This window comes from Perca flavescens, chromosome 12 (assembly GCF_004354835.1).
Source record: "Perca flavescens isolate YP-PL-M2 chromosome 12, PFLA_1.0, whole genome shotgun sequence".
NCBI classification, from domain to species: Eukaryota; Metazoa; Chordata; class Actinopteri; order Perciformes; family Percidae; genus Perca; species Perca flavescens.
Window position 1 is genome coordinate 18,524,141 of NC_041342.1, and position 27,620 is coordinate 18,551,760.

The 27,620-nt window shown below is 39.4% G+C and overlaps 1 protein-coding gene across 1 annotated transcript; it reads left to right on the top strand.

Moving 5' to 3' along the window:
• Positions 1-595: 595 nt before the first annotated feature.
• cacnb2b (calcium channel, voltage-dependent, beta 2b) lies at positions 596-27,382 on the top strand. Its single transcript, XM_028593212.1, has 15 exons — positions 596-975; positions 16,455-16,520; positions 19,666-19,788; positions 19,943-20,082; positions 21,473-21,534; positions 21,650-21,675; positions 22,018-22,098; positions 22,283-22,341; positions 22,448-22,557; positions 23,460-23,468; positions 24,310-24,461; positions 24,635-24,730; positions 26,249-26,422; positions 26,720-26,746; positions 27,222-27,382. Exons 1-14 carry the CDS (start codon positions 958-960, stop codon positions 26,729-26,731), a joined length of 1,128 nt encoding a protein of 375 aa, XP_028449013.1. The 5' UTR covers positions 596-957; the 3' UTR covers positions 26,732-26,746; positions 27,222-27,382.
• Positions 27,383-27,620: the final 238 nt, after the last annotated feature.

The following is a 27,620-nucleotide window of genomic DNA, read 5'->3' on the forward strand; positions in this document are numbered from 1 at the left end:
ACTGTACTTTATAATTGAAAAACGGTTCTTAATTTCTTTTCTCCATTGCTAAAGCAGTGGTTACAGTTTCTGACCCTTAAAAGGGAGCAGTGTCTACATGTGACCCCTTATCAAGTGTTTTTTTTCTTTCTTATCTTGTTTGGAAACAATGCTTTGAGGGTGCTTCACGCTATTCATGACATATATTTACACCTGGCTACATGCGTAGGATGTGGCCCATTGAAAGCAGTAAAACACAATGAGGATAACTTAAGGATACTAGAAGAAAATGAGTGATGTGCGGAGGGTAGCCTGTGTGTGTGGCTGATCGTTGGCAAGTAGTGACATATTGCGATCTCGAGATGATGACTAGTCGGTCTGTCTGTAGTAGTATGCTGTATCGAATTAATGCACAAAGGAATTCTGTTGTGCTCACTTTTTAATTTCATCTTTCTATTTTGGAGCCAGGCCATTATAATACTTCCATTTGTGCACCCAACCCTCTGGAAGTTTGGATGCACACACGCTAATCGGGCATCACACAGCGGAGGGAGTCAACTCTGGTCAACAACACAAGTGAGACACTCCTCACTTTGCGCATGGACAGTGCGGACGGGTTGGACAGGCAACAGATGCCGCACCGAGAAATAATCCTTTAATACCCCTAGGACTCAGGAGAGGGTAACTACACTCAACTCACAATACAGACTTAAGTGAAGCCCCTCACGCTACTCATCCGTGTATCCGGCGGTGTCCAGCGTGTCGCGGTTTCTTGGGAAACATTTCACCATTACGCACAAAACGGCGCTTAAAGAACGGTGTTGTTGCTGCATTTAACGGCATCCGCGGATACATCCACCTCTTTCAGAGGTAAACTCGGTCTCATGGCATAATGTCTCATTTACTGGAGCCAGTTGAACGATAATCTGATCTGGTGGTTACAACCGGGGGATAACACAGTGGACCGCTTTAACCACCATGCCGCCCAAGAAAAAGGTACAATTCTGGTGTTATTCGTGTGTGTGTGTGTGTGTGTGTGCGTGTGCGTGTGCGTGTGTGTGTGTGTGTGTGTGTGTGCGTGCTTTGTGTGTGCAGGAGAATGCACCATCTGTTGCACTGGGCGTTAATCCTTGTGTGAGGCCTTTCCATAACATTCAACTGACTAAAACAGTCACAAGGGCAGATATAGATGCATATGCACATGCATGTATCGTGCCACGTGTCTAGTTGAAAACCTGGGCTTCAGAGAGAGTTGCATAACCAATGGAGATCAAATGGATTAAATCTATTTTCTTGCCCTCTTCTTTCACTCTCTTGGACTTGATGTGAACTCTTGTGATTTTGGAACTGCTGACTGTGAACTGTGATTTTGAAACTGCACACATTTTCACCCCACATGTGATAGAAGTTTTAAATTGTACATCAGCAGCAGGTGCAGTAGATTTCCTCCTTCTCGTGCTGTACAAGCCATCAATGCACATACTGTATGACTTCCTGAGATACTTCTTACCTTACCTAAGCAGAACATTTAACTCATGATGTTATTGTAGTGTTCCAGTGACTTACAGCATTCTCATCATTTGCCTGAAAAAAAATATTTTACTTACAATTAAAACACCAATATTAAAGCCACATGGAGAGAGAGAAGTGATCTATTTCAGTGAGCACCTACCCCTTTGTGCTTCTCATGCATGAGCATTACATTCAAGTCACAGAGTGAAGTATCCACCTGTCAATCTTTGAAAAACCCAGAGGGTTGGTTAACAACACTTACTGCTGTTCTGAAGGTTTATTCAGAATCCTTAAATACGCTTCTTACCATCTGGATAAAGACATGCTCTGTCTGCTGCACAATTTATTTTTTTATTTTTGCAATTCTTATTTCTTATTCCAAAGATGGTAGCCGGAAATTATATAGTTTATAATTTTTCTGTATGAAAGTTACTTGCCACTATTTTATATTTTTATATGAAATAATAAGTGAATATTTTCCTCCATATCTGCTGGATGTGTAAATAAGCAACTGCTTTCTAACATGTTTGCCATAGCAACTAATGGGTAATGATATGTCAATGTGAGGTTTATAAGTGGCCAGAAAATCAATTAATGCCGGTTTAAGGATTCTTGAAAAACTTTCAGAACAATAGTTAGCGTTGCACAACATTCTGGGTTTTTCAAAGATCTCAGGGTATATTACTGAAACAGATCCTCAGCTCTGCGACTAAAATGTAAAGATAACACATGAGGGACACAAAGTGGAGCTTGAGGGAACCTCAGTCTCTGGATGGCCTACTGTCCTGCATTACAGTGTGCAGGTTAGTGCTGGCCCAATGCTTGTTACCTAGAATAGGAAAAGCCTCTTAGTAGCTGTGACTGGGGCGTGACGTCCAGAGACCTGCTCTCCATCCAGGCAGGAAGTGAAGCAATAAGGTGAAGAATACTGGGTAGACCTGTTTCCTTTGGGGTTAGGACGGTTTCCATGTTGACGATAGTATTGTTTTAATTTTTATATATCTATCTATTTTTGTGTTTAACCTGACAAAAATGCCCTCAGTATTTTCCATACCAATAGTGACAGTGTGTTAGTGGTGGTTCAATAATTTCCTCAGTGCAACAAAGGAAAAATTATGACAACAGGAATGATTGGCAAATGTTTTTGATTTTTTTATAATCCTCAAACACACACAACCCTCCTGATACCAACAGTATTCATGATAACACTGTGCAATGCATACTAACAGAGAGACTTGCCTTCTATGAACTATAGATGAAATATCCATTACACGAGCCAAGCAAGCCAGGCATTAAGTTGCATAGATACTATTAATGCAGCTATTGTACTCTATCTGATGACTGTCAGGGAGTTTGAGCACATGCCGTCCAAGCAGCAGTGTTGGCTGTCTATGAGGAGGTTGCATTCGTCTCTCTCGCTCTTAATCCTGGATTGACGCATGCTATCTTAATCTCCTTATTCAGAGACAATCATGACCCAGAGAGAGAGGAGCCCAAATACACACAGTTTTCTTTCCCCTGTAATGATTTTTTTTCTCCAATTTAGTCTTTGGTTCTGTAATTTTCTTTAAGGCAAATCATTTTTGTCTTTTTGATGTCCCTTCAAATGTGTGGATTCTCTCCATATTAGTACATGCTTTGCATGAGTACTGTAGTCATTAGCTAAATGATTTGAATTATATTAAAATCGTATATGATGTTAAAAAATCATCTCTTATATCATTACTTTTACCTTAAGGGTAAGATCTGATCACAAACACTGAACAAAATTAAGGATCATCAATCATAAAAGAACTGACCGTTCATCAATCATTCAATAAACCCCCGCTAAAAACTTTGGAGTTACACAGTGCAAGGGGCAGTAGTCAAAGTAATACTCTGTTTATAACAGACTGGATAGTGTTTTCTTTTTTTCTTACCCACCCCAAACCAAAACCATTAAAAAAAAGTGTAAAAAGTGGTTTACACAATATACACCAATGTAAATTGCAAGCTAACAAAATGCCCTTAGCTAGCAAAAAACTAGATTAAATTTAAGCATGTCAAACCTTTGTCTACCAGAAAGGACCAGTTAGCTGTTAGTAAGCTAATGTTAGCTATGTGTTAGCAAGCTAAGGCACTTGCAAAAATAATAGTGCGGTATGCAACTTGTGTTATAGTGAAATGTGGATAATCAACAATCCACTATAACACAAGATGCATACTGTCAAAAATGCTTTTGCTTAATTTACAGAAATATAGTTAGCTGACATATGTCAGTGCACATGTAATCAGTCCCTCCAGGATTTTGCGATGTCGCGATCGCGCCATCACGAAATTAATTGTCAGGCAAATTCAACCAATCACCGTGAATTTGGTGTGACTCGTAATTTTGGCCAATCACCGCAACTTTTCCACGACTTCAACCAATCTTCCAAAGTGCACTCTGAGAGCCACTGACCAAGCGGGAGTGAGAACGGGTTGATCATTTCCTAGTTTCTGATATTCAGACGAGACTTGTGACTCGAACATCTCACATTTACCAAGAAAACGTACAGCGAAAGACCGTGCAAAACATTTCAGACCGTCCTGCCAACCTGTATACATTTTAACATCAATGTACGCTGTAAAGTATTTTCACTCTAAAGTCGCTGAAGCTGCTGCTGCTGTTTTAATCCTGTCAGCTCTCTGCAGCGGGTGGGGCTGCTGCTCAGTTCCCCCCACAACTAATGCATGCACGCACACACAAACACACACAAACACATACACAGACACACACAAACACACACAGAGATAAGACGACACAATGACCTAAATTGAGGACAGCTACGCTTGTTAATGTACATGCAATGATAAGTTAAAGTCCAATAAGTAACGTTACTTTATCAAACCATATGAATGTGTGTCCCAGGTCAGGATAGGAAATGAACTAACAATGTAAAGAAAAAACAAGCCACTGACACATATGTTCAAGTTTTTCCAGCTCACAAGCCAACAGATTGCTAGATCCCCTGGCTGCAAATTACATTTGCTGCCGCTAGGGTGCGTCTAGATTTCTAGGCTAGGCAACATCAGTAAGAATGATCAAACCCATATTAACATACTGTAGCCTATAGACATAAATTGGTTTTAGTGCAGCACAGATCCACTGCCACTCTTGATCTATAATTGGAGATCTAAAAGGCCGTGATGCAGCCTTTAACTCCACCGACGGAGACTTGTGCCAAAGTAAAGGTGGCGGTGCCAGCCAGGCCATATCTGCTCTATGGTAGCATCAGGCAGAGGGCATGGAGCCAGCCTCCTTCAGACAGATGATGCAGAGCAGCTGATTAGACAGGGCTTGGAGAAAACCAAACACACACTGCATGTTAATGAAGGAGAGAGAGAGTAGCAAAGAAATCATCACAATATACGGAATAACACATCAGAGTAAATTAGCAGCAGCTAAATTGCAAGAGGATTGTTGTTATCAGATAACATTTCACAGTTCTTCTGCAGCAGAAAGAGCCAATACAAGAAAATATTTATGGGCGGAAATTGGGAATTTGTGAACACCTGGGCTAAGTGCCAGCAGCTCATTGGAGGGACGACAGGAAATTAGTCATAATTAGATTAATGACCTGCCCTGCATACAACAGTGAACTGTAGTAAACGGCGCTTTGGAAGCAGGCTGTGTTTTTATTGGTTTCGGATGCACAACTCTATCCACTGAAGCTCACCAACAAGGTTTTAGCAAAGCTTATTCATTTAAAAGCTACAAATGTTTCTGCAGATCAAATAGAATATCCCAAGCTATGAGGAAACATATTTCAGTTTTAATCTTCTGTCATGAAAAATCTTTTACACTAGATCAAAGCACAAGCTGCTCTGCTCTCCACTAGAGTTGTGAATGGAGTTATTTTGGCATCCATGGTTTTAGAAATACAAGTTATGTTGACTTGCTGCAAATGCGATTTTTAGAGGACTGGGTTTTTAGAGGAAGTCTGAATCTGTTTTCTGTACATCTCTGGAGGTATTTATGCAGAATTTTACCCTTGTGAGCAGCAACTGACCCACTATCGACTTGTGCAACCTCTGAACAGACAGATGAGACAGACATGATGGGCATGTCCCAAAGTTTGAATTATGGCACGTCAATAACAACATGTTGAATGAAGTAACTAGCGCTGTTTTGCAGATTTCCTGTATTAGAATTAGATCTTTTATTTGCATCTGAGCTTGTTGCAGGTTTACAATCCCTTGATCATTTCCATCATACTGCTGTCATTATTTCCACCCTGGTTTCAGACAAATATGATTCTACATTTTTCAGTTATGTTGTAAACATTTGAATGCACCTGCATGTACACAGGGCAGCCGCCCTCACTAGCTGAGATTCACCAGTTAACCATAAAGTCCTGCACGATGAACCTATTTGGCTGGGCAGTGGATGGTGTCCCAGTCATGGGTTTTCTGCACACAATCAACTACCAAGCTCTGGAGCTCACTGTCCTTCACTAAGTTGTCACTTAACCTTAGGTTTACGAGACACTCAGCTGCTACAGGGCTGAAGGCTTCACCGATCTGCTGCTCATACTGGAGCTGCTTTGTCGAGGTGTGGAAACGCTGAACCCTAGTTGTCTTTTCATAGCTACAAATGAGAGATAGATAACAGCAGCACCTGGGGAGCAGCCAGGAAGCTGCAAAGATGTGGTAGAGCGAGTGGCAAGATCACACACATACACACACACACACACACGCACACACGCACACACAGCACACACACACACACACACACACACTTCTCTAAATGATGCAAACAATCAAGATAACAGCCCACCCAACCACACAGACACGCACGCACGCACGCACGCACGCACTGTTAGTCTGCCACATACCCTTCATCTCGACATGAACCCTGCTGTCTCGGTCACTGTGGAGCTACTCTTTCCCATGGTACACTTCACCACTGCACCATTGCTGATTTCATATGGACTCTTTGATGCTTACATTTTGTACTGACATGTAGCCAGCTTGAATGACACTTTACCATTTGATGTTTGACGTCTTCGACTGTGAGATGTACAGTAGCAGTGATGTTGAACGCTGCCAAGTTGACTTAATTTTATGGACATTCTCTACACGAGGTCTAACTGCCACTTCAGTAGCTCCTCTGTGGATCTCCCATCGATTTCACTGTTAGCGCCTTTTACAGTATGAGGATGTTGTGGATTTTACTAAATGTGTTGGAGGTACTGACGCAATACAGCATACAAGTTACAAAGGGAGACGTGTTTTGCATCAGTGGGAGTGATTTATGCTTAGGTGGCATATTTCTCTAGATGGTTGCCATGGAAACGTCTCCACATATGTTGAGAGTGAATTTGCATAAGGAATGGTATCTTTAGTGACAGAAGTGTATACTATCTTCTGCAAGAAAGAAACTTAAAAGAAAGCCTGGTTGGTTGGTCAGATGGTAGGTATTCCATAGATATTTCTTCTACCGTATAGCATTTCCATCAGCATTTTCATCAGTGTCAAAGATTTCCATGCTTTCCATGCTCTAATATCTTCAATGCAAACGTAAAAAAGAACATATTATGCCTGTACTAGCATCTTTGCACTGGCTCCCCATTCGGCATCGAATTCCTTACAAGATTTTTCACCCTGAGCTATATCCCAGATTACCAAACAGTACAGCTAGGCCCCTCAGATCTATAGATCAAAGGCTTTTAACCATCCCACAATCTCATCAGAAACCTTTTGAAGACAGGGCCTTCTCAATAGCTGCACCAAGACTCTCTGATAAGAACAGCAGAATCTTATGACTCTTTTAAAAGGTGTCTTAAGACCCACTTTCACTCCCTTGCCTACACCTGCAATAATTCTTGACATGATTTGCATTCTACATTGACATGCATGAACGTCTGTGTGCGTGTGTATGTGTAAATACTGTTATGTGTTAATGTGTGCACTATGTATTTATGCATATATTTAAGTATTTATGCTTTGTGATAATCCTTTAGCTCAATTATGTTTGTTGTAGCACGTTGGCAGAAAACCTGGTTTATTTTTAAAGCGCTCTATAAATAAATTTGACTTTGACCTTGACCTTTCTAGTTTACATTAAATGCCTCAAAAACATAAGGGCCATATTAAATCCAAATTTTTAGCCATTTTGGCCATCGTTCCTTGTCACAATTACATTTTATTCACCAAATTGATTGCTGAGATCTATGTATAAGATCTAGGGGCTTGGCCTTATGATGGAGGAAGCACAACCAGCTGTCAGTTAACCAGACAAATAGCAGTTTAAGCATATTTGTAGACCCTTTCTGGTTCCATTTAGCAGTTTTACAATGCAGTAGACAATTGGAAATGGATTTTAAGAGCATTTCTTTCATTGTTGCTGTCGAAGGGGGTGGCAGTAGCTCAGTCCATAGGGAGTTGGGTTGGGACCTGGAGTATTGCTGGTTCAAGTCCCTGTATGGACCGAAGAGTGTAAATAATAAAAAAAAATTTGTAGAACAGTGTGTCTTCTTCATCTCTCTTGACAGACTCAAAATCAAACTCATACAAGACACACAAAGCTAAGGTTAAAGCATAATTGTAAGTGTTTTTAAACAGTATGTTTTGGTTTTATAAGAGAAACTTCCAGGATGAAGACTAACTGGTTGGGTTGCAAATGTACATCAGTTTAACTTCCCTGCTTTTGAAGATTAGTGCATAGCCTGTTCCCTGAGCTTTTCAATGGGAAACATACAGATCAAAGACCCTATGTCCAACTAAGACTGAACTGAATGAATATCATGAAAGTCCCTTTATTCAAGGGCCCCAAAAGCACTTGAAATGGGCCTCTTTTTTTCCCTCTGCGCCAGTATTTTGTGCTACAAAATGTGTCAGTGTTAAGTCTATTTTCTTTGGTCAGAGATTGGTTGTGAGAAAATTTACTTTGTTGTATTTTTGCACACAACAATTTTCTCTTTTGTTTAGGCCCATTTTGCACATGTGTGCAGGGCTTTGAATCAATTGCTGTATGTAGCTTATTTTATAAGACCAAGTAACATGTCATCTTGCATAAATTAGAGATTTTGTCCAGTCTGTTTGAGAAAGACACATTTTCTCAGCTGCTCAAACAAATCAAACAATAACGTGGTAAAAAATGATACATTTGTATTTGTTTGCTTGAAATATCTTTCATGAGAACATAAGCCCCATCTCAGCATTTCTTTAAGACCCATTCCAGTGTTAAGTTTCTCCTCGGAATCACAGTGCTCCAGGCCTCTGATTATTTCAGTTTAGGGATGGAGTCCATCTCCCCAATCAGACGCTCCTTTCCTAATGTACTCCTTTGGCGCGTGCAGAAAGAGCTGTGTAAACGCTTTTGTGCAGGAAAGGAGTCACCTTCAGGTAGCACACGAGAGAGTGTGGCTTTACTTTTCCAACCACCCCCCCATCATCCTTGTCCTCTACCTTCCTTTGCTCACCCTCTAAGCCACGTAATCACGTTAATGGGCTGGGATAGCTCTCCAACTGGGAGGGACAGTGGGGAGAGGAAGCAAGGGGGATTGGGGAAGAGATGGAGAAATGAATGAATGAAGAGTTGGGCTAGAGAGTTTGAATAAAATACCAAATTAGAAAATTAAAGGAGCCATATTGGAATAGTTTTTTTTAAAGAATGGCATGAAATAGGAAAAGAATAAATAAATAGGAAATACTGCACAGTATAATGTATATTATTATAGCTCATTTATTCAGTTCAATTAACTTTTGGTCAATAATGAGGAAGTTTCCTTTAACTGAACTGTTTAGTAATTTATGTCAAAGCCCTTGTTTTTTTTAATATCACAAAGTGCTCTGTAAAATGTAACAGGTTGCAACTAATGATTTTTTTCAGTATCAAATAATATGCCATTTTCTTGATTGATTTGGTCTATAAAACGTCAGAAAAAAGTGGAAAAACACCCATGTTAACTGGTGATGTATTCACCATCGTTCCAAAACTCAAAAATAGCTTCTATAAATAACAAAGAAACACATTTGAGGAGCTGAAACCAGAGAATATTTTCCATTTTTGCTTGAAAAATTATTGAAACAATTCATTGAAAAATCCCAGATTATATTTTGGTTGATTGACTAATCGATTACATTTTAAATTTAAAAATATTTATATGGCTCCAGCCAAAGATAAAATGATGAGACAGCCATTAAAACATTTATACAAAATATTATTTATTTTAAAGTATTAGAATTACTTTCACTTTTAAAACTTGTCCTATTGTAAAATACAATCTAGAGGAGCATTTTTTTACATACTAAACCTCTGGTGCCTTAGACAGCTGAGCCATCATGATGGCTCACATTTAAGAGATGAATCATATCTGGATGATGTGGATATATAATCTGTGACTTCTTTTGGGTAGATATTCAAATTAACACTAATGCAGAACAAAAAAAAAGCCAGTGGATAATTCATATAATTCCCTTATTGTTGCAGACATTTCACCTGCAGTAGAACTAAACATTGTTTAATAATTCAGCAGGGGCGTTTTGTACTGTTGGCTGGGTGACATTGGCTTGCAGGAGAGGCGTGCTGTGCGAACAGATGTCTACACCCGCCATGGGTAAACAAAAAGCAATGCCTGGGCATAACTCTGCCACCAGGGAGATTTCCCTCCTCCTCCTCTCTTATCCCTTCCTCATCATGTTGAATTTTCTGTCTTGACATGTTCTTGCTGCATCCTGAATTCAAGCCATAAGTATTTTTTATTGAAAATCTAATACATTTTGAATATGATATTGGCCACGTAATCACGTTAATGGGCTGGGATAGCTCTCTCTGTTTTTCTGCTGTTTTTCATCACAATACCCCCTTTTTTCCTTACTTGAGTTATGCTTGATAATGTGAGCTATTTTGGACAGATCTGAAGTCTTCTTTATTTCGGCAATTCAGATTAATTTTGACGCTGTCAACACTTAAGTAAATCTTTTGCCTCACTAGCTGCGTGGCTCAAGGGATGGCAATGTCTCTGTCCCTTTATATGATGGGTTGCCATGAAATTTGTACAGGCATCCCTTTAGAAAGGCATTCTCTATGGGCCCCTGTCCATATCCACAGCTATTCATTCTAGCATCTTATTGGACCCTCCTCACATGAGGGCCCTGGGTTCCCAGTCAAATTTCCACCCGGAATACGACACCGCTGTCCCTAGATGATAATTCCTGAAGGTGGCCTCAGGGAAGACCCAGTTATAGGTGGCAAGATACAGAGATTATACCTCCACCCTGGCCAGGGAACACCTCGGGATCCCTCAGTCAGAGCTGGTTAATGTGACTCGGGAAAAGGAAGTTTGTTGTCCCCTGCTGGATCTGCTGGATCTGCTGGATCTGCTGGATCTGCTGTCCCTGCGACCCGACCCTGGATAAGCGGTTGAAGCTGGATGATAATTCCTAATCATTTAAGTTTTATCATGTATCCTCACTCCACTCTTTACTGGTACAGTCTCTTTTTCTCTCTCACTTCCCTCTCTCCCACGCTTACTCCAGCCCTCTCCCTCTGTCGTCCCACTTACAGTAATTTCATAATACACGCTATTAAAGCTGAGTCTTTTGGACTTGAAGATAGGTCCATCATAACTATTGGCCTATAGTAATGACATGCTGTATAATCTGTCATCGTCAAAGTGTCAGGCAGTGCAGTGTGCACTCACTTGGAATATCATAGAGAGTAAGAGTGGGTGTCGGGGTAAAGAAGAGCCAAAGGGAAGTTGTTCTCTGCTGGTTGAGCATAAGGTTTGAGCAGTGAACACTTTCAGGACTGACATTCAAACTCACCCTGTGTATTCTTATTGCTCTCTTTAATTAACATAAACTAGGGAAACCTTGTCTCCTACAAAATGCTTTCATATTCTAATAATTTGCTTTGCCAGAGAAGTTTTATAGGACACATTTTGCTTCAGTCCAGGAAATGTAACATCCTGACTACAGAGGTCATAGGGAGAAGGTTGGATGGTTCATATCCTGGGTCCCACATGTTGTTATGTTCAGGCTACTAAAACACTTAAATTATTTTTTGAACATTTTGGAAATAGGCAATGGTTATGGTTAGGGTTAGGTGTTTTGAAGTCGACGGTCGCAGCGCTGCCTTAAAGTTGACGTTGGGGGCTTAAAACACTATTGAGCAACTGATTTGCTGTCTTTCCGAGAGTTAGATGAGAAGATTGATACCACTCTCATGTTTATCTGTTAAGAGCTGGGATTGGGACATGGTTAGCTTAGCTTAGCATAAAGACTGAAGGCAAGGTTGTGTCTTTTCAAGGTTACAGATACACATACCAGCACCTCTGAAGCTCAATAAATAACATGCTGTGTCTTGTTTGTTTAATCTGTACAAAAACAGAATAATTTGTGGATTTAGAGGTAGTTAAATGGAATTGGAACAACTTCAGTTTATCCATCCACACCGGATTTCTGTGCATCTCCAGAAACAGCACCGGTTACCAGATAGTGTCTGTGAGCACCGGTTTTAGTTAGGGTCTCTGTTGAGGCACGCAGGTACCAAACCAGGCAACTACGTCCTGATGATGTTAGACTCCGGCATATAGAACAAAAGAGATCATTTTCAGCACTGCAGCAAATATGCATAAGTACATATTAGCCCATATTAGTACAATCCCCTGCACTTCCTGTACACATGTCAAAGTTTCCAAAACACTGAACCCCAAAATTTTACCAGTGTGTATAAATAATAACAATAAAAATCATCTGCCAAAAGAATGTAATGTACCACATGTACTACTGTATTTAGCATGAGGGAGGTTAAAAGGAACATAAAAATGAAAAATATGAAAAAAATGAAAGTAGGAACATGTAATTGTAATGTTTAAATAAATGTGGCCTTTCATGTTTCATGTTCTTAATATACACAGAATGCCTCTATAATGGACTTTGACACACTAGTGACCAAGGACTCAGTGTTGTTAAAATGCACCTAGTCTCACTTTGCCAGACCCTCCTCGAAAGCGCACTGACGGAGGGTCATATAGCATTCGGGGATGATAGGAAAACGTGCTCTGGTTTAATGTCATTTCTTTAAACCAATCAGAATTGCCTTGGGTGGCGCTAAGCTCAGCACAGATCCGCTGCAAGATAGTCGTACGAGAGAAAACTCAGATTGGACAGATAGTCTAGCTAGCTGTCTCAATTTACCCTGCAGAGATCTGAGGAGCACTCAACAATAGTCCTCACTAATCCACAATATTAAAAATTCCAACACAAAGAAAGCAGAAGGAAACGGAAAATACATGCTTGCAACGGAATTTTCTGTGGCACCGGAGCTATTCTGGAAGTGTAGCATCAAGGATATAGACTAAAATGCACCAGACTGAGCAGACTGTCAACCAGGAAGCTGATTTGTGACTTTGGGATGAAAGTGGGTATTTTGAGTGCCAGATTGACGCAGAGGGTTGTGCCACCTCCTGGCTATGACACAGAGGGCATAATTACCATGTCCTTGGAGGGGACAATCTAATCGCTGAGACACATGGCACATAAACCTAAGCATCCCAGGAGGGCTCTGCTGCAACACTTCCTGACAATTAAAGACAAGAGGGTTCTGGGGAGAAGGGAACAGTAAATGAAAAGGCATGTCTTGGAAATGTTGTTAGGTCAAAAGCTTAACAGTGAAGCGTTCAATCAGTGTTTGCATCCTACAGTTTAACTAGCATGAGTTTCGAGCTCTTCCCAGGTCCGAAATGTTACCATATGTGCATAAATTATTTTTTATGATATAGAAACCTGATCCATTTAGAATGGAGGATATTAGACGCAATACAAAATACCAAAAAAAGGCCATAATAGAGAGACCTTTAATATGAGGGGAGTAATAAAACCGAGACTTAAGCTATAAACATGCACCATCATAGCTCCTCACATGGCTATTTACACTTATACCATCAGAATCCCTCAATTGTGAATTAAAAGGGGCACTCCAATTTTATGTTTTTGTCGTCACTGTGTAGTACTGCTTAGCCTGTAAGAACAGTTGGTTACACTTTACTTGAAGTTTTCTACATAAGAGTGACATGATACTGTCATGAACGTGTCATAAAACATTATAAACAAGTCATAAACGTTCATGACATAACGCTTCTTTTAGTAAGTGTCATTTAGTTTTGTCATGGCAAGTTATGGCAATGGTTATGGTAATGGTTATGGTTATGGTTAGGGTTAGGGTTCATGTGTCATGACAGTGTCATGTGTTCATGACAGTGTCATGTCAATCTTATGTAGAAAACTTCAAGTAAAGTGTTAGCGAACAGTTTAGTAATGCTTTCTGTGGCCCAGGAGGAGCTTAGACAAGTCTGAGAAAATGTAATCTAGGGTGACCAAACGTCCTCTTTTGCCCGGACATGTCCAGTTTTTACCTACTGTCCGGGGCGTCCGGGGGGTGTTTATGAATTCATGAAAATGTCTGGTTTTCACTGTTTTTCATGGGACCATTAAGCGTGTACTTAAATTGACTGGCGCTTTGCACACAATACTACGGTACTTTGTAGGGCTGCCACCTCTTAGTCGATTAGTCGACTAATCGGTCGTTTTGGTCTTAGTCGACGTAAGATTTCTAGTCGATTAGTCATTTTTTATGCTTATTCATGCTTAATTACTTATTTCCAAGAAACTTCTGAGCACATTTATGGTAAACACAAGATTTAAAGTGGTGCTTTTGCAGGATTAATTGTGGAGAAACTCAGTTTTACAGATGGTTAATTAACTACATTTATATTAGGGCTGTCCTCGACTAAAGAAATTCTTAGTCGACTAACACTTATACGATTTTGTCGACTAATCGATTAGTTGATTTAATTGACAGAGCTGTGCGCTTTGAGAGGTGGTTAAGACTAGAAAAGCACAATATAAATGTAGTTAATTAACCATCTGTAAACACTTTAAATCTTGTGTTTACCATAAATGTGCTCAGAAGTTTCTTGGAAATAAGTAATTAAGCATGAATAAGCATAAAAAATGACTAATCGACTAAAGAAATCTTAGTCGACTAAGACCAAAACGATCGATTAGTTGACTAATCGACTAAGAGGTGGCAGCCCTAATTTATATTGTGCTTTTCTATTCTTAACCACCTCTCAAAGCGCACAGCTCTGTCAATTAAATCAACTAATCGATTAGTTGACAAAATCGTATAAGTGTTAGTCGACTAAGAATTTCTTTAGTCGAGGACAGCCCTAGTACTTTGTTGTGTGACGTAATTCCCGAGAGGCTGCCCTGTGGGCGGCTCTGCGACGCGTACATACACAGGGACCAGAGCAGACAGCGGAGCAGCATTGCACACAAAATGCCGAAGCGTTTCCTGCTAAAGATTTCCCACCGTGGTCAGAAAACACATGGGAGACACTTTGTTTCTCTCACTATGACTCTAGAGTCGTACTCGCTCGCCGTCACTACTCACTCTGAAGACAATCACTCTCTCACTTCTACCTCGCTCTGTTATATCACCCACTCCCCACACATACACACATGCCGGCTCGACGCACACACCAGCGCACGTATAAACATCAGGCTACTAAGTAGGCTATACGGCGGAAGCTCTGCGTGGAGCCTCCGCAGAACCATAAAACAAGACTAGTGCAGCTAGTGCAGCTTCACAGTTGAACTGCAAAATAAATGTCCCACGTAGCGTCCCGGTCGGGACCGGACAAGGGAGGCGGAGTGCACCGTGTGCAAAGCTGGCACATATGTGTCAGTGTCTTTATTATTTATCTTATTACATTGAAAAGGTATTAAGAGATATTTTTTTGAAGCTGGATTTTCTAACACAGAAGAGGTCAAATTTAGAACATTATTTCATATTATTTATTTATTTTAAAAGAGAGCTATTATTGTAGGTTGTTACAGATTCTACTTTATTTCATTACAGAAGTTATTCTTGCACAAATGAGGCATAATAAAGCATGTTCATTAACCTCTGAGAAGCCTGTCGGAATTTGTGTCTCGAGGCCGGCCGAGTGTCCTCTTTTTTGGAAATCAAAATATGGTCACCTTATGTAATCAAGTGACTCTTTTGGTCTGCATTAGTACTGCGGGTGTGGAGTTTGAAAGATGCTAACATTCACCAGCCAGCGAGGGTCTAACGTAGGATGCTTTCAAGGTGCATTAATGGAGTGTGACTGACACTATGACTAATCAACCATTGTTCTGTCTCTTGCAAGTCCCCCAACTTTATGGAGGTACAAAACTAAATTTCCCGTCTGGCCTCTGGGATAAATTTGAATCTCAATGTGTCAGTCTTAATTTAGTGTTTTTATAGTCATGCATTGCCAGACCATAGTAAGATCTGGCTACAACACCTTTCTATTATGGGATAGGGGGGAAACAACGCTCTAGTTTGTTTGGATTTCTTTAAACCAATCACAACTGTCCTGGGTGGCGCTAAACCCCGATAGCGGAGATAGCGAGTGGGGAGGAACATCATGTCAGGCTATATCCCAACAATGTGCATCTGTTGAGCCAGACTAGTTTCTATAGATTAGAAAAAATAGTCATCATCATCATTTATTGATACTTTGAATTACACTTGGTCGTCTACATCATTTCCATTAGTTATTTTATAATTTTATTTAGTTTAAACATATTTTGTGTTGTCTGTTTTATATAATTATTCTGTAACTCATTGTTATCACAGCATCTCTTTAATCCCAATGAGGCTAAATTAATACATTATCAGTATCATAAGTGTTTCCAACCGCAACTTAAATCAATCATACATGACACATTTTATCCATAAGACTGATGGGTTTAAGTGATTTATACGTAATAATTACAATTTCATTGTGTACTCTATCTTTCTGTCTCTCGTTTTTTTCTTACTTCATGAACAAAAAGGAATTTTCCACATCTTCAAAAAGTCTATAATACAGAGCAATGCACAATGATCGAATCAAGGTAGAAAATGGATTCAACTAATCATCATTACTCTCCCTCTCCTGCAGGGAGAGCGTCATGACTCGGACGTCGTCGAGGAAAGAAACGCCCAGGTGCAGCTGGACAAGGCCAAGGTACTTTTTCACTGTTCTTGGTACCATCACGACCCGACCCACCGCGGCCCTCACAGACACATTTTTCAGAGTGGCTGCTCTCAAGGACATGATTACATCACAGACACTAAACACAGACATCAGGACATCGGATTAGCGGAGCAATATTCTGCTACTGAAATGAGTCATTGCAGTCTTCATCCTTGCCATCCCTTTATGTGTTCGATGTCTGGAAAAGGATAATAATGAAGGATATTAATTATTACTGATTCAGTTCAAATTAATTCTGACCCCGTCTTCAGCCGACTGCTTTTATAGCAATATAATATATTTCAACTGAGAGAAACCAGAGTCTAATGCAACAACATTCAAAATGTTTTTGCATTAACAGCTATAATGATATACGAGGACAATAATCTGTAATCCAGTGTGCATGTGAGGTAAGGGGAAAGCCCTTAATCTCATTTTACTACTATGTGTTCAAGCACAAATGTTTTTACAGTAAACTTCTTAAAGTATTGATTGATTGATTATGATTATTTTCTCATTTATTTACAAGATAGCGACCAGATTGCTTCATGAAAGGTATGAACGTCTGAAAGGGTATTTCATGCGAAAAAAGCAAAGATTCGAGAAATACAAAATGTGAATGAAGAATTATTTTGTGCAGCAGAAATGTTTTCCCCTCTTCTTTCATATCACATTAATCATCCTGGAACCCCTTATATGTATTTTGAAACCCCTTGGGGGTCCTGGCCCAGGAACCAGTACTGTATAAAATAACAGAAACTAAAGGAGAGGGTGATGCAAACATTTATTTCATTGTTTCTTATCCGTTATGCCTCATACAGTACAGTACACCTACAGTACATGCCTTGTTGAGCTCTTTCAGTTTGTGAAATTGAATCCCCATAAACAAATAATCAAGAAATCCACACAAGAATGCACAATAATTAATTTACATAAATCAACAAACTGAGTAAAACCACTTGGGCTGTGACTTAAATGTAATTTATATATCCTTTAACTTCAAGTGTATCCATAATTTGCCTGCGAAAGGTGCAGGTTTCTAGGTTTTCCAGTCGATCAATGATGTGTGTGTTAAATCCTTGAGTATATAGTTTGATGATGATAAAGAAAAGATATTCACCACGATGACATTGTGTAGGTTGCATTTATGAATAGAAAAACACTGCACATGAATTAAGAAACAAGCCAATTAAGGAATAGAATTGCTGGATAATGGAGCACATTTTCAGACCTGTAGTTCACATGAAAAGTTCTGCCAAGAATGAAAAAAGAGAGCCAGAGAGAGAAGCTCAAACTCTGGCTCCTTTCGCACAGCTGGCAAATTACTGTGTGAAATGGATGATAATGTTGAGTCGTCAATTTGAGAAATGGTCAGTCTGTTTGCCTGTGTTTTTAAGTAGCAATGTGTTGTGCTCTCAAAGCCACTGTATGTAATACTGGTATGTCATGTGCAGTACAAGAACAAACTGTATCTGAGAAACTATCTGTGGAGTGCATTTTAGAAAAGAAAAGTTGAACCATTTCAACCTCTTAAATAAAACTCGTTGCCAGAATATTCCCTGCACTGGCAATCATTGCTTAGTGTGGCCTACATAGGCCAATTACAGAAGGTGAGGTTTTCCACAGTTTATTAATCAAACTCTCTCTTATATCAAACTCTTATCTCTCAGCGCCTGCTGATACACGTCCCATTGAATATTGAATTAAATCCTCCCCCACAGATTGAATGTGCCCCCACTGGTGCTTTGTAATTAAGGCGGCAAACACACTCGACCTGTCTCCTGCCTCATTTTTCCAAAGTGGAGTAAATAGCAGCTTGATCTCTGTGGCCACTGACATTTGACTCTGATAGGATTACACCACCAACAGGCATTCAATCAGAATTGTTCACCATGTTCATTTTGCACTGCATTAGGCTGCACAGATGATTATGTGCACTTGACGGCAGCCAAAGCTGACCAGTGTTGCCGACACAATGTTCAATTTAGTTACACAACTCGAAGGGACAAGCAATTGTAATGAATGTGATAACCTAATGATATTAATATGGTGGAATGAATCCCGTATTTGTACCAAAACACAGCATGCTCTTCCTGCTGCTAACACTATTAACTAACTGACTAGAGTAGCCACATTAACCTGTAACTTCAGTTCATACTGTTTTTACTGTTTCAATAACTTCATATTGAGTTTTAGCAGCAGGTTGATTAAATTGTCAGGCCTTAGACAATGCAATTTAAATATGCTGCTGGGATTTCATGTAGTTTTGTATTGATTTTGTAAGTTTACATGTAGCAGTACTTGAATTTTTAATGTTGTGTTATCTTTTATATCCTGACGTGTGATAATGATATTGTTTCTGCTATATTTTGTTTCTTTGTGTATCCAAATTAATTTGTAATTTTGGGCACAAATTAATTCCAGAGCACAATTAATTAATTTCTGTGCAAAAATTAGTTAGTTTTTTGCTCCATGATACTAGCTGGGTTCTGTATAGTTGCAACATATTTCGCTATCTTTTCCACTAATACATCCTATTTTAACCGTTTTGCATTATTTATTAATCTCCCTTACATATGTACTGTAAGGTCAAATGCTACAATTTCCAAGTTGTTAATATTTAAATGCAGAGCTGTTTGGGCAGTAGGGAAAAGCACAAATAAAGAAAATAGTACATGTACTTAAAGACCCAAATCAAAACATGCCACACACACACACACACACACACAGCATGCACACAGCCAGGTACAACGCCATGCTCCCAGGCATGCACAACATAATTATGCTGGTATCATGATGTTTAAAAATAATATTTACAGCTTAATACACACTGAACTATACAAAAACCATTTATTCCCTCGTTAACAAATCCACTGATGCAGATTACAATATTTAATGTTTCTGTGTGCAGATGGCTTCATTTCACATTAGTTCCGCTCCTCCAATACAACATTAGTTGTTTTCGATGTGTAGATTTATTATATATATATATATATGTGTGTTATATATAAATTGAGTGAAATATGAATGATTTTTTGTGTAAAAATGTGTATGTGGGTAAATCTGGGAATTAAAGATGACTGTGACATCCATTAGTAATTACATTCTGTTATGAACACCTGTCCTGTGTCCCCAGTACAAGCCTGTGGCATTCGCAGTACGTTGCAACTTCTCTTATACGCCAGCAGACGATGACAACGTTCCCGTACCGGGCCAGGCCGTCACCTTTGAGGCCAGAGACTTCCTCCATGTCAAAGAGGTTTGAAACAAACACACTGAGTCACATTGTTGAGGTAACAATGACATAAAATGCAATAATGCAGGTGTTGAATAGACTTATAAGCATCATCAGAGTAAAAAATAAATATGAGCCAGGCCTTAAATTCACACCTTTTTCTTCTTCTAATTACCAGAAATTTAACAATGAGTGGTGGATCGGACGGCCGGTGAAGGAGGATGGTGTGGTGGGCTTCATTCCTAGTCCAGTAAATCTGGAAACCATTCTCATCAAAAGAGAAGTCCAGGCGAGGAAAGCTGCCAAGGCCTTAGCCAAGTATGTACAGCATTTCCACTTTCCACAAGTTCCAATACAAGATTCATTGGTAATCCTACAGCCTAATAATAATCTTTATTGGTCCAGCACACATACAAACACAAATATCACTACAAAGTCACATACAGAGGATTATATGACAAAAACATCCATTTGTCAACTACATGTTGACTAAAACAGTGCTTTCATTGGGAAAAGGTCACACCAGGAATTGTTTTTTTAGATACAAGGAAAGCAAGTTTGTTGTTTATTGTCCCCGTAGGTTGCAGCAGAAATCACATCACAAGGCACTTTAACAACATTAAGAAAAAAAGAAAAGACAAAAAACAAACAAACAACAATAAACAAACAAACAAAAACAAATAAAAGACAGTAACATGTAAACATTACTACTCATAGACCAGGGCACTCATGCATATGGGGAGGGGAAAGGGGGTGTGTGGGTTGAGTATGGTTCCAGACCAGCTGGATAAACGATAAAAAAAAAAAAAATAATATAGATAAATGAATAAAAACCTTATTACCGTACAGGACCTTCATTAACTGTTGGATTTATTAAGGAGTTTCAAGTGTGGCTGGATCAAACTGCAAACCGCAGCACTGTTGCAAGAATGAGCTGAGGGCCCCGACTGGCCCTCCTTTCTCGCACTCTCTATGCATTAGTGAGCAAAAATGAACCAAACAAATACAATGTACACACTTAGGGGTGAGTTGAGGTCAAGTCAGATGTATCTGTATAGCCAAAAATAACCAATAACAATCTGTACAGCATACAACACCCTCTATTCGTAGACCCTTATCATTTCAGTGGGACATACTCCTGAGCAAATTTGTAATTAATCAAATACCACAAACCAGCTGTCACACAGTGATACTGCGGCTTTTTGGGGTTAATATATTTTTTTAAGATTTTAAACATTTTCCATAGCTTTCAGACAGCCATTGGTTTGGATTTATTTCAACATGCTATAAAATCCACTTTCAAAGACACAAAAAAACTTGTTTGAGAATTTGTTCAGTCAGCAGGTTGCTTTTACTCTAATCAGCAAGGATGGCAGGACGATCCACTACAGACTGAAAGATTTGGACTTTACCTAGTTAGGCTGAAAGAAACTCACGTAGAGGATCTTGGAAATTTGGCTTCGGTGGCAACTGTGTGTGCTGAATCACTTCAAGGGATTTACCCTCTAAGCTTTATATAGCTGTGTCTTATAAAAGTAGATATACAGTCTGTAAGCACACATTCTTTTATTTCATAGATACAGTACATAGTGCTCTTTTTTCACCATGAATGAAACATTAAGATTTCGACTCTAAAGAAGGAGGCTGTTTCTGTCTCTGTCTTTAGTGAAAAGATCTGACCTAATTCAGGATTTTTCTCTCATTCCAGCAAAGCAGCGTCTCAAGTAGCTCAAGATATGAACTCAAAGAAATATACTCCTCCATCACAAGGTCAGTGTGTGTGGTCAATTAAAAAAAAAAATAATAAAAGATTTTGTTGTTTTATTTTTGGTGATTGGTGAGTTAACATTAGATAACTTTTTTTTTTATCCTTCTGCATTAACAGCCAATCAGCAGGTGAAAAAGAAACCGGTAAGTGACCCAATGTTTGTTGTTCTGCTGATGTCTCTTTTAACCCATTATTTTACATCAGTATCTGGAGTAGACCTTTTCTTGTATTATAAAGAGCTTTATAGAACATTAGGGTGAGAACAAACACTCACATTCCATCCCTGTTCACTTTGTTTTTGCATCTACTGTTATGTTATCTTAGTCTTTTGTATATTTGCACTCTTTTGTTTGTTCCGCAACTTATGAATAGCAATTTCCCTCGGGATGAATAAAGTTTTATCTTATCTTATGTTTGCCCTGCATGTTGCTTCAGCAGCAACTTATACACTGAATTAAACTTGCATAACTTCTTTGTGGCTATAGGGGGAGCAGGTGGCTATGTATGATGTAGTGCCTACAATGCGTCCTGTGGTTCTAATGGGACCATCACTAAAGGGTTTAGAGGTAAGTCTGCCTCACACACTCTTTAATGTTAGCTCTTAATAAGTTGCCTTTGACTTGTGAAGGGCCTAAGATGCTGTAAAACTGAGACACCTAATCTAGTATTTCAAATACATATTGATGTTTTGTATTGAACTTGAATAGAGAGGAATTTTATTTAAAATCCATGTTTCTTTTGTAATTTTAGGTTACAGATATGATGCAAAAAGCACTATTTGACTATTTAAAACATCGATTTGAAGGCAGGTAAGTTCTGATTTAATTATTTAGTGCCACACCTTTTCATGAGGAAATAAAACATAATGCAAATCACAACTATGTAACAATCCCTGCTTCTCTGTGTCCTCTCCAGAATTACTATTACACGGGTAACAGCAGACATCTCTCTGGCTAAACGGTCCATCCTCAACAACCCTGGCAAAAAGGCCTTAATGGACCGGTCAAACACCCGCTCCAATTTAGGTACACAGCTTTATCATCACAACATGGAGCCAATAGTCGTGGCAAATTTTCTTTGGCACCACTTTTATCTGTTTTGGGAGCAGGACGGTTGGGGTTTAACTCATCAGTACCAGTATCAGTAACAGAAAAGTACACTAAATTGACTTCTAAAATAACTTCTTGAAATTGTCTTAGCTTTCTGGCACTCGTGTTGTCCCTGGTGGCAAACCTCACCCATTTGCAACCCTAATTAGGTTAAAACAAGCAACCAATACTATGTCACCTAAGTCTAAAATGAATGTGTCATACTTTCCCTTTTTCTTTATCTCATTGAAACACTGCGGTTTGGGTTCACAATATGTTTTGTATATACTGTATACTGCATAGATGATCCTTTACTTAACGGAATGATAATGCCAGAGATCACTGTATGCACCACAATGAAGATAATAATAGGAATAGTTCTACATTTTGGTAGATACACTTATTTGCTTTCTTGCCGAGAGTTAGATGAGCTAGCTGTCGTCGTCCCCCCCTCCCCCCCTTCCATTCTTTATGCTAAGATAATTATATTTCTTCATAATCTGCGTACAGATATGATCGACCTTTTAATCTTATTCTGGCAAGAAAGAAAATAAATTAGAAATATTAGTTAGAAATATTCCTTTAAACATAAGTTGGAAAACAGGTTGACATCTGAGACCTAAGAAGGTGGTTGGATTGTGTCAGTAAAGATTGTATGGTAATCATTTTACTTGATATTTCCTGGGCATTCACTGTCTTTGCCCAAGTGACATTGTGCAGTAGGATAGGTTAAATCCCCACTTTGGTTACGAAAATAAAGAATGGGTATCAGACAGAAGGGGGATAAGATTTACTTGGTTTTCTCTACTCTTCTCTTTCTCATTGCTCTCTCATCCCAGATGCTGCCGGTATGTATGACTGAAAGCACTGGTAGTCCATGTCTGTTTGAATGTCCACCTTCCTTTCATTACCTCATCAGCACCAACAGCCACTGTCCTGACACTGTTACTGTGTAAACATACACTAATGTTTTCTCTGCTGTCTTATTTGTTTTAGTAAGCTAACTAACTGAAATATGCAAGATGTAATTCAACCTTTCTTAAAGGGCTGAAAGGTGCCATGCTTTCCTGTTCTCCCTCTAGTGGACAGTCTTTGAATTACTCCTCCCATACATCCTTTATTTTATAACCATAGTCTCACAAGTAGGCAGTGTTTTGTCATAGGTCACATTTACAGTTTTTAATCTGTTGAAGGGTTTTGGAAGCTGTCATGTGAGTTCTTGTGATTCGTTCCACAACAGCTATTACAGTAAATTGATCTTTTTTTGTCCACTGCTGTTTCAACAATAAACCTTAAATCTCAAAATATAACTTGATAATTTAATTGTTACCTTACCTCTGGTTTGGTAGGTCTAACCTTCAAAGTAAAAGATGTCAGATTGCATCGTCATTTCTTCATCTTGATTAAATACAATAGAGAAGAAGGAAAAAAAAATCTTCACTTACCAGCTCTTGCAATGCAAATACATGGGAAATAATTTAAAATTACACAGAATGGCATAATTTAGGTGTTTCAAATAAATGATCGTAAAGTTGTGCAATAACAATCCAAAGCTATGGTTCAGTGACAGGAACATATCTACTGTACGTTAATAAGTTATATGTTAACAAGGAAATGAAATATGCACAATTGATGGATTTTCCTAGATCTTAGTTGTCAGAGTCATGTTTTTCTTCTTTACTTTTTCAGCCCAGATCCAAGGGGAGGTGGAGCGTATCTTTGAGCTCGCCCGCAGCATGCAGCTGGTGATTCTAGATGCAGACACAATCAACCACCCGCTCCAGGTGTCCAAGACCTCCCTGGCACCCATCCTTGTCTATGTCAAGATCTCCTCACCAAAGGTAAGCTTTACTAGAGACCTGCGCCTTCTTTGGCCTGACTGTTCCTAAGTTCTCTCAATATTTTGTACTGCGTGTGTATACTAAGCAAACATGATCCTGTAAAATGCAGACAGCCACCTTAACCTTTTTTCTTTTTTTCTCTGTTCTTTTTTCTCCTCATCTCTTCACTGTAGGTGTTGACGAGACTGATCAAGACTAGAGGGAAGTCACAGACCAAGCATCTTAATGTTCAGATGGTGGCCGCAGACAAGCTCGCCCAATGCCCGACGGTGAGTGCCATCTAGTGGCCAGTGTGTGAAATTGCTACAGTGGTAGTTACTGTTCAGAAATACTACATTTTATCTTGAATAGATGAATGAATAAATGGATTGTTATCATGTTGTAGGCTAATGTTAGTTATTTCATTTGCTGCACAGAATTATACATTTGGCTGTGTTCTGTTGTTGAAGTTGTTAAACAGGTAACAACTGACCAGGAATTGAAAGAAATCAGTACTGAGTTTGGTGCAAACTGGAAATACGTTATTGGCCCTCTTGACTTTAATGCAGGGACATGGCTACGATAGTGAGGTCATGTTTTCAGTAGTCTTTAGCATTGCCAGAACTATCTCCATGACACTGTGGAGTAAGGTCTGGCTACACCACGCATACATTCTGGGATAGGAGAAAAAAATGCTCTGGGTTATTTGGATTTCTTTAAACCGATGACAATCATCTTGGGCGGCACTAAGCTCCAGACAGTGACTCTGAAAAATAGTCTGGGGAAGGAACTTGTTTTGAAAGAACATTTGCACACTGCAAAAGAAAACGCAACACAATATTAAATGAAGTCAGCTGTTCACACAATACATTTAAATTAGCTGGATAAATGGTTAAATGTAATTTGCTCTTGTCAGTGTATTGCCGTATCAACAGCAACCCCACAAATCAGTTCCAAAACGTCCCATTTAGATAGTAAATGCCGTAAACATATGCTTTTTTTAATGTTTACAATAATTCCCTGAAAGAACCAAGCAGGCCTTTGTCATTGCACAATCCAAATTTTCTTCAAAACTTGCCATTTTCAGCGTGTAGCTTGCTAGCTCGAAGTTTGTTGTTTTCCGAAGCTAAGAGATTTTGAGAACGGCAACACACAGAGAGCAGAAGTTGAGGGACATCCGGCGTGTGAGCCGAACGGATGTCAGGCAATTATCCTGGAAATGTACTTCTGTTGATCCAGACTATGTCCCCAGTATTTTTTTTCTTTGAATTTGGGGGCTTAAACAGCTTGATGGGAATTTATATTCTACAATTTTAAAACAATGGTTGTTTTTCAGACAGTTTTTTTTTTTAAGTATTTCATTTAATGAAACACAAATGATTAAACCGCTAACAGAATAAATAAATGTGAAAATTTCAATTTAATTTTTGAGACTCTGTTTTTAGTGCCCATGCAGGACCTCTGTATTTTTTTACATCCTGGCTAAGGCCTTGCTTTTATGCATACTATAGATATCAAAATTAGTGTTGTAGACTACATAGTCAAATTCAGCAAATTTTTCTGTTGCCAAATTCAAAGTCTTCACTGAAGACTTAGCTATTCACATTTTTGAGATGACCTTATTTCCTTACTTCCCTTTCCCTGAATCTGGTTGCAAGATCTAATTACAGGCATACTTCTTCTGCCACATTTTCAATGGAGTCATAGATTATACTTTCAACTATCGTCTTGGTTACAGGGTAGTCCTTTGTTTTTTTCCTACTGTTGGTCTTTTACTTATTTGTGTCCTTATTCTCATTTTCCTGTAGGAAATGTTTGACGTCATCTTAGATGAGAACCAGCTAACTGATGCCTGTGAGCACATTGCTGATTATCTGGAGTCTTACTGGAGAGCCACTCATCCACCAGAGATGGAGCCTCCCAATGCAATGGTGGCCCAGCTGGCCGAGAATACACTGCCCACCAGTCCTTCAGCAATACCGGTACATGTAACACAGACACATACTGTATGTGGGAAACAGCTACGTTAACAATAAAGTTATAGGATGTAATATAATTTGCAAAGATTTCATACATCTCATCTCATCTCATCCCACTCATCCCACCTGCACATGCAGTCCGCTGAATGTGGAAAAACTGTTTGCACAGTAAATTATGAGCTCAGCAGGAATGCTATTTTTCTAGACAGAGGAACTCCACCGTGTGTTGCATCTGTATTTGTTTCCATGCATTCATCTAACATTTTCATTTCATTTCTCCTCATCCATACCACTGGAAAGTTGAAGAAATGAGATAGGTCTACTCTGGTGAGTGAAATAATTCTGTGTATTGTCTAAAAAAAATTAGATCAACAAAGATTAACATGGGTTTTCTGTTAAGGGTTAGCGTTTGTTTTTTTAAATTAAGAAATAAAGCAACTTGCTGAAAACCAGTAGAATGACAAGGTAAATAAATATGCTGCCCTCAACCATGCCACATGAAATCTGTGTCAGCTATAGCAATGCTGTGCAATGATGGCCCAAGGTCCCATGATAAAACTGAGCATTATCATCCAAAAATATTAAAATTGCCTCTGGTAATTGCCAGTTTAGGCACTTGACAGCCAGCTGCCTCTCTAACAGCAGCTGTATTTGTACATATGGACTTGCAAATACAAGTGTGTAGGTGAAGACGTGTATAGGATTGGGTCCAGTATTTTTGTGTGTGTTAGAGCAAGTTGCTTACATATGAGTGTCCTTCATGTGGATGTATGTGACATTACGTTGCATTTTCTTTTCCCAGGATGGGCAGAAAAACAAGAAGTCAGCTGCCCCCAAGAGGAAGGGTTCCCGAGAGAACCATTTAGACCAGGAGCAACCTTTAGCCCCAGCACAGGAGCAGAGGGCTGAGGAGGGCCAAAAAGAGGAGGAAGAGCAGCTACTGAGGACTGAATCAAAGAGACCCCAGCACACCCACCACCATCACCACCGCCGGATGGAGCATCACAGCCACAGCCAGCACAACCAAACATCCGGTGGCATGGAAGTACGGTCGAGCAGGGATTATAGCCAGAGGCTTCCTCGCAGGCGCCTGCCTGAGGAGAGGGAGGAGGAGGTGGAGGATGTGGTGGAGGAGGACGAGGAGGAGACGCGCTATAACCACCGAGGCCATAACCACCACCATCATAACAGCAACCACCAC

Coding starts and splice junctions, on each gene's coding strand:
- cacnb2b (XM_028593212.1), top strand. Junction 21,535..21,649: donor ATATACTCCTCCATCACAAG/GTCAGTGTGTGT, acceptor CTGCATTAACAG/CCAATCAGCAGGTGAAAAAG. Junction 22,099..22,282: donor CATCACTAAAGGGTTTAGAG/GTAAGTCTGCCT, acceptor TTGTAATTTTAG/GTTACAGATATGATGCAAAA.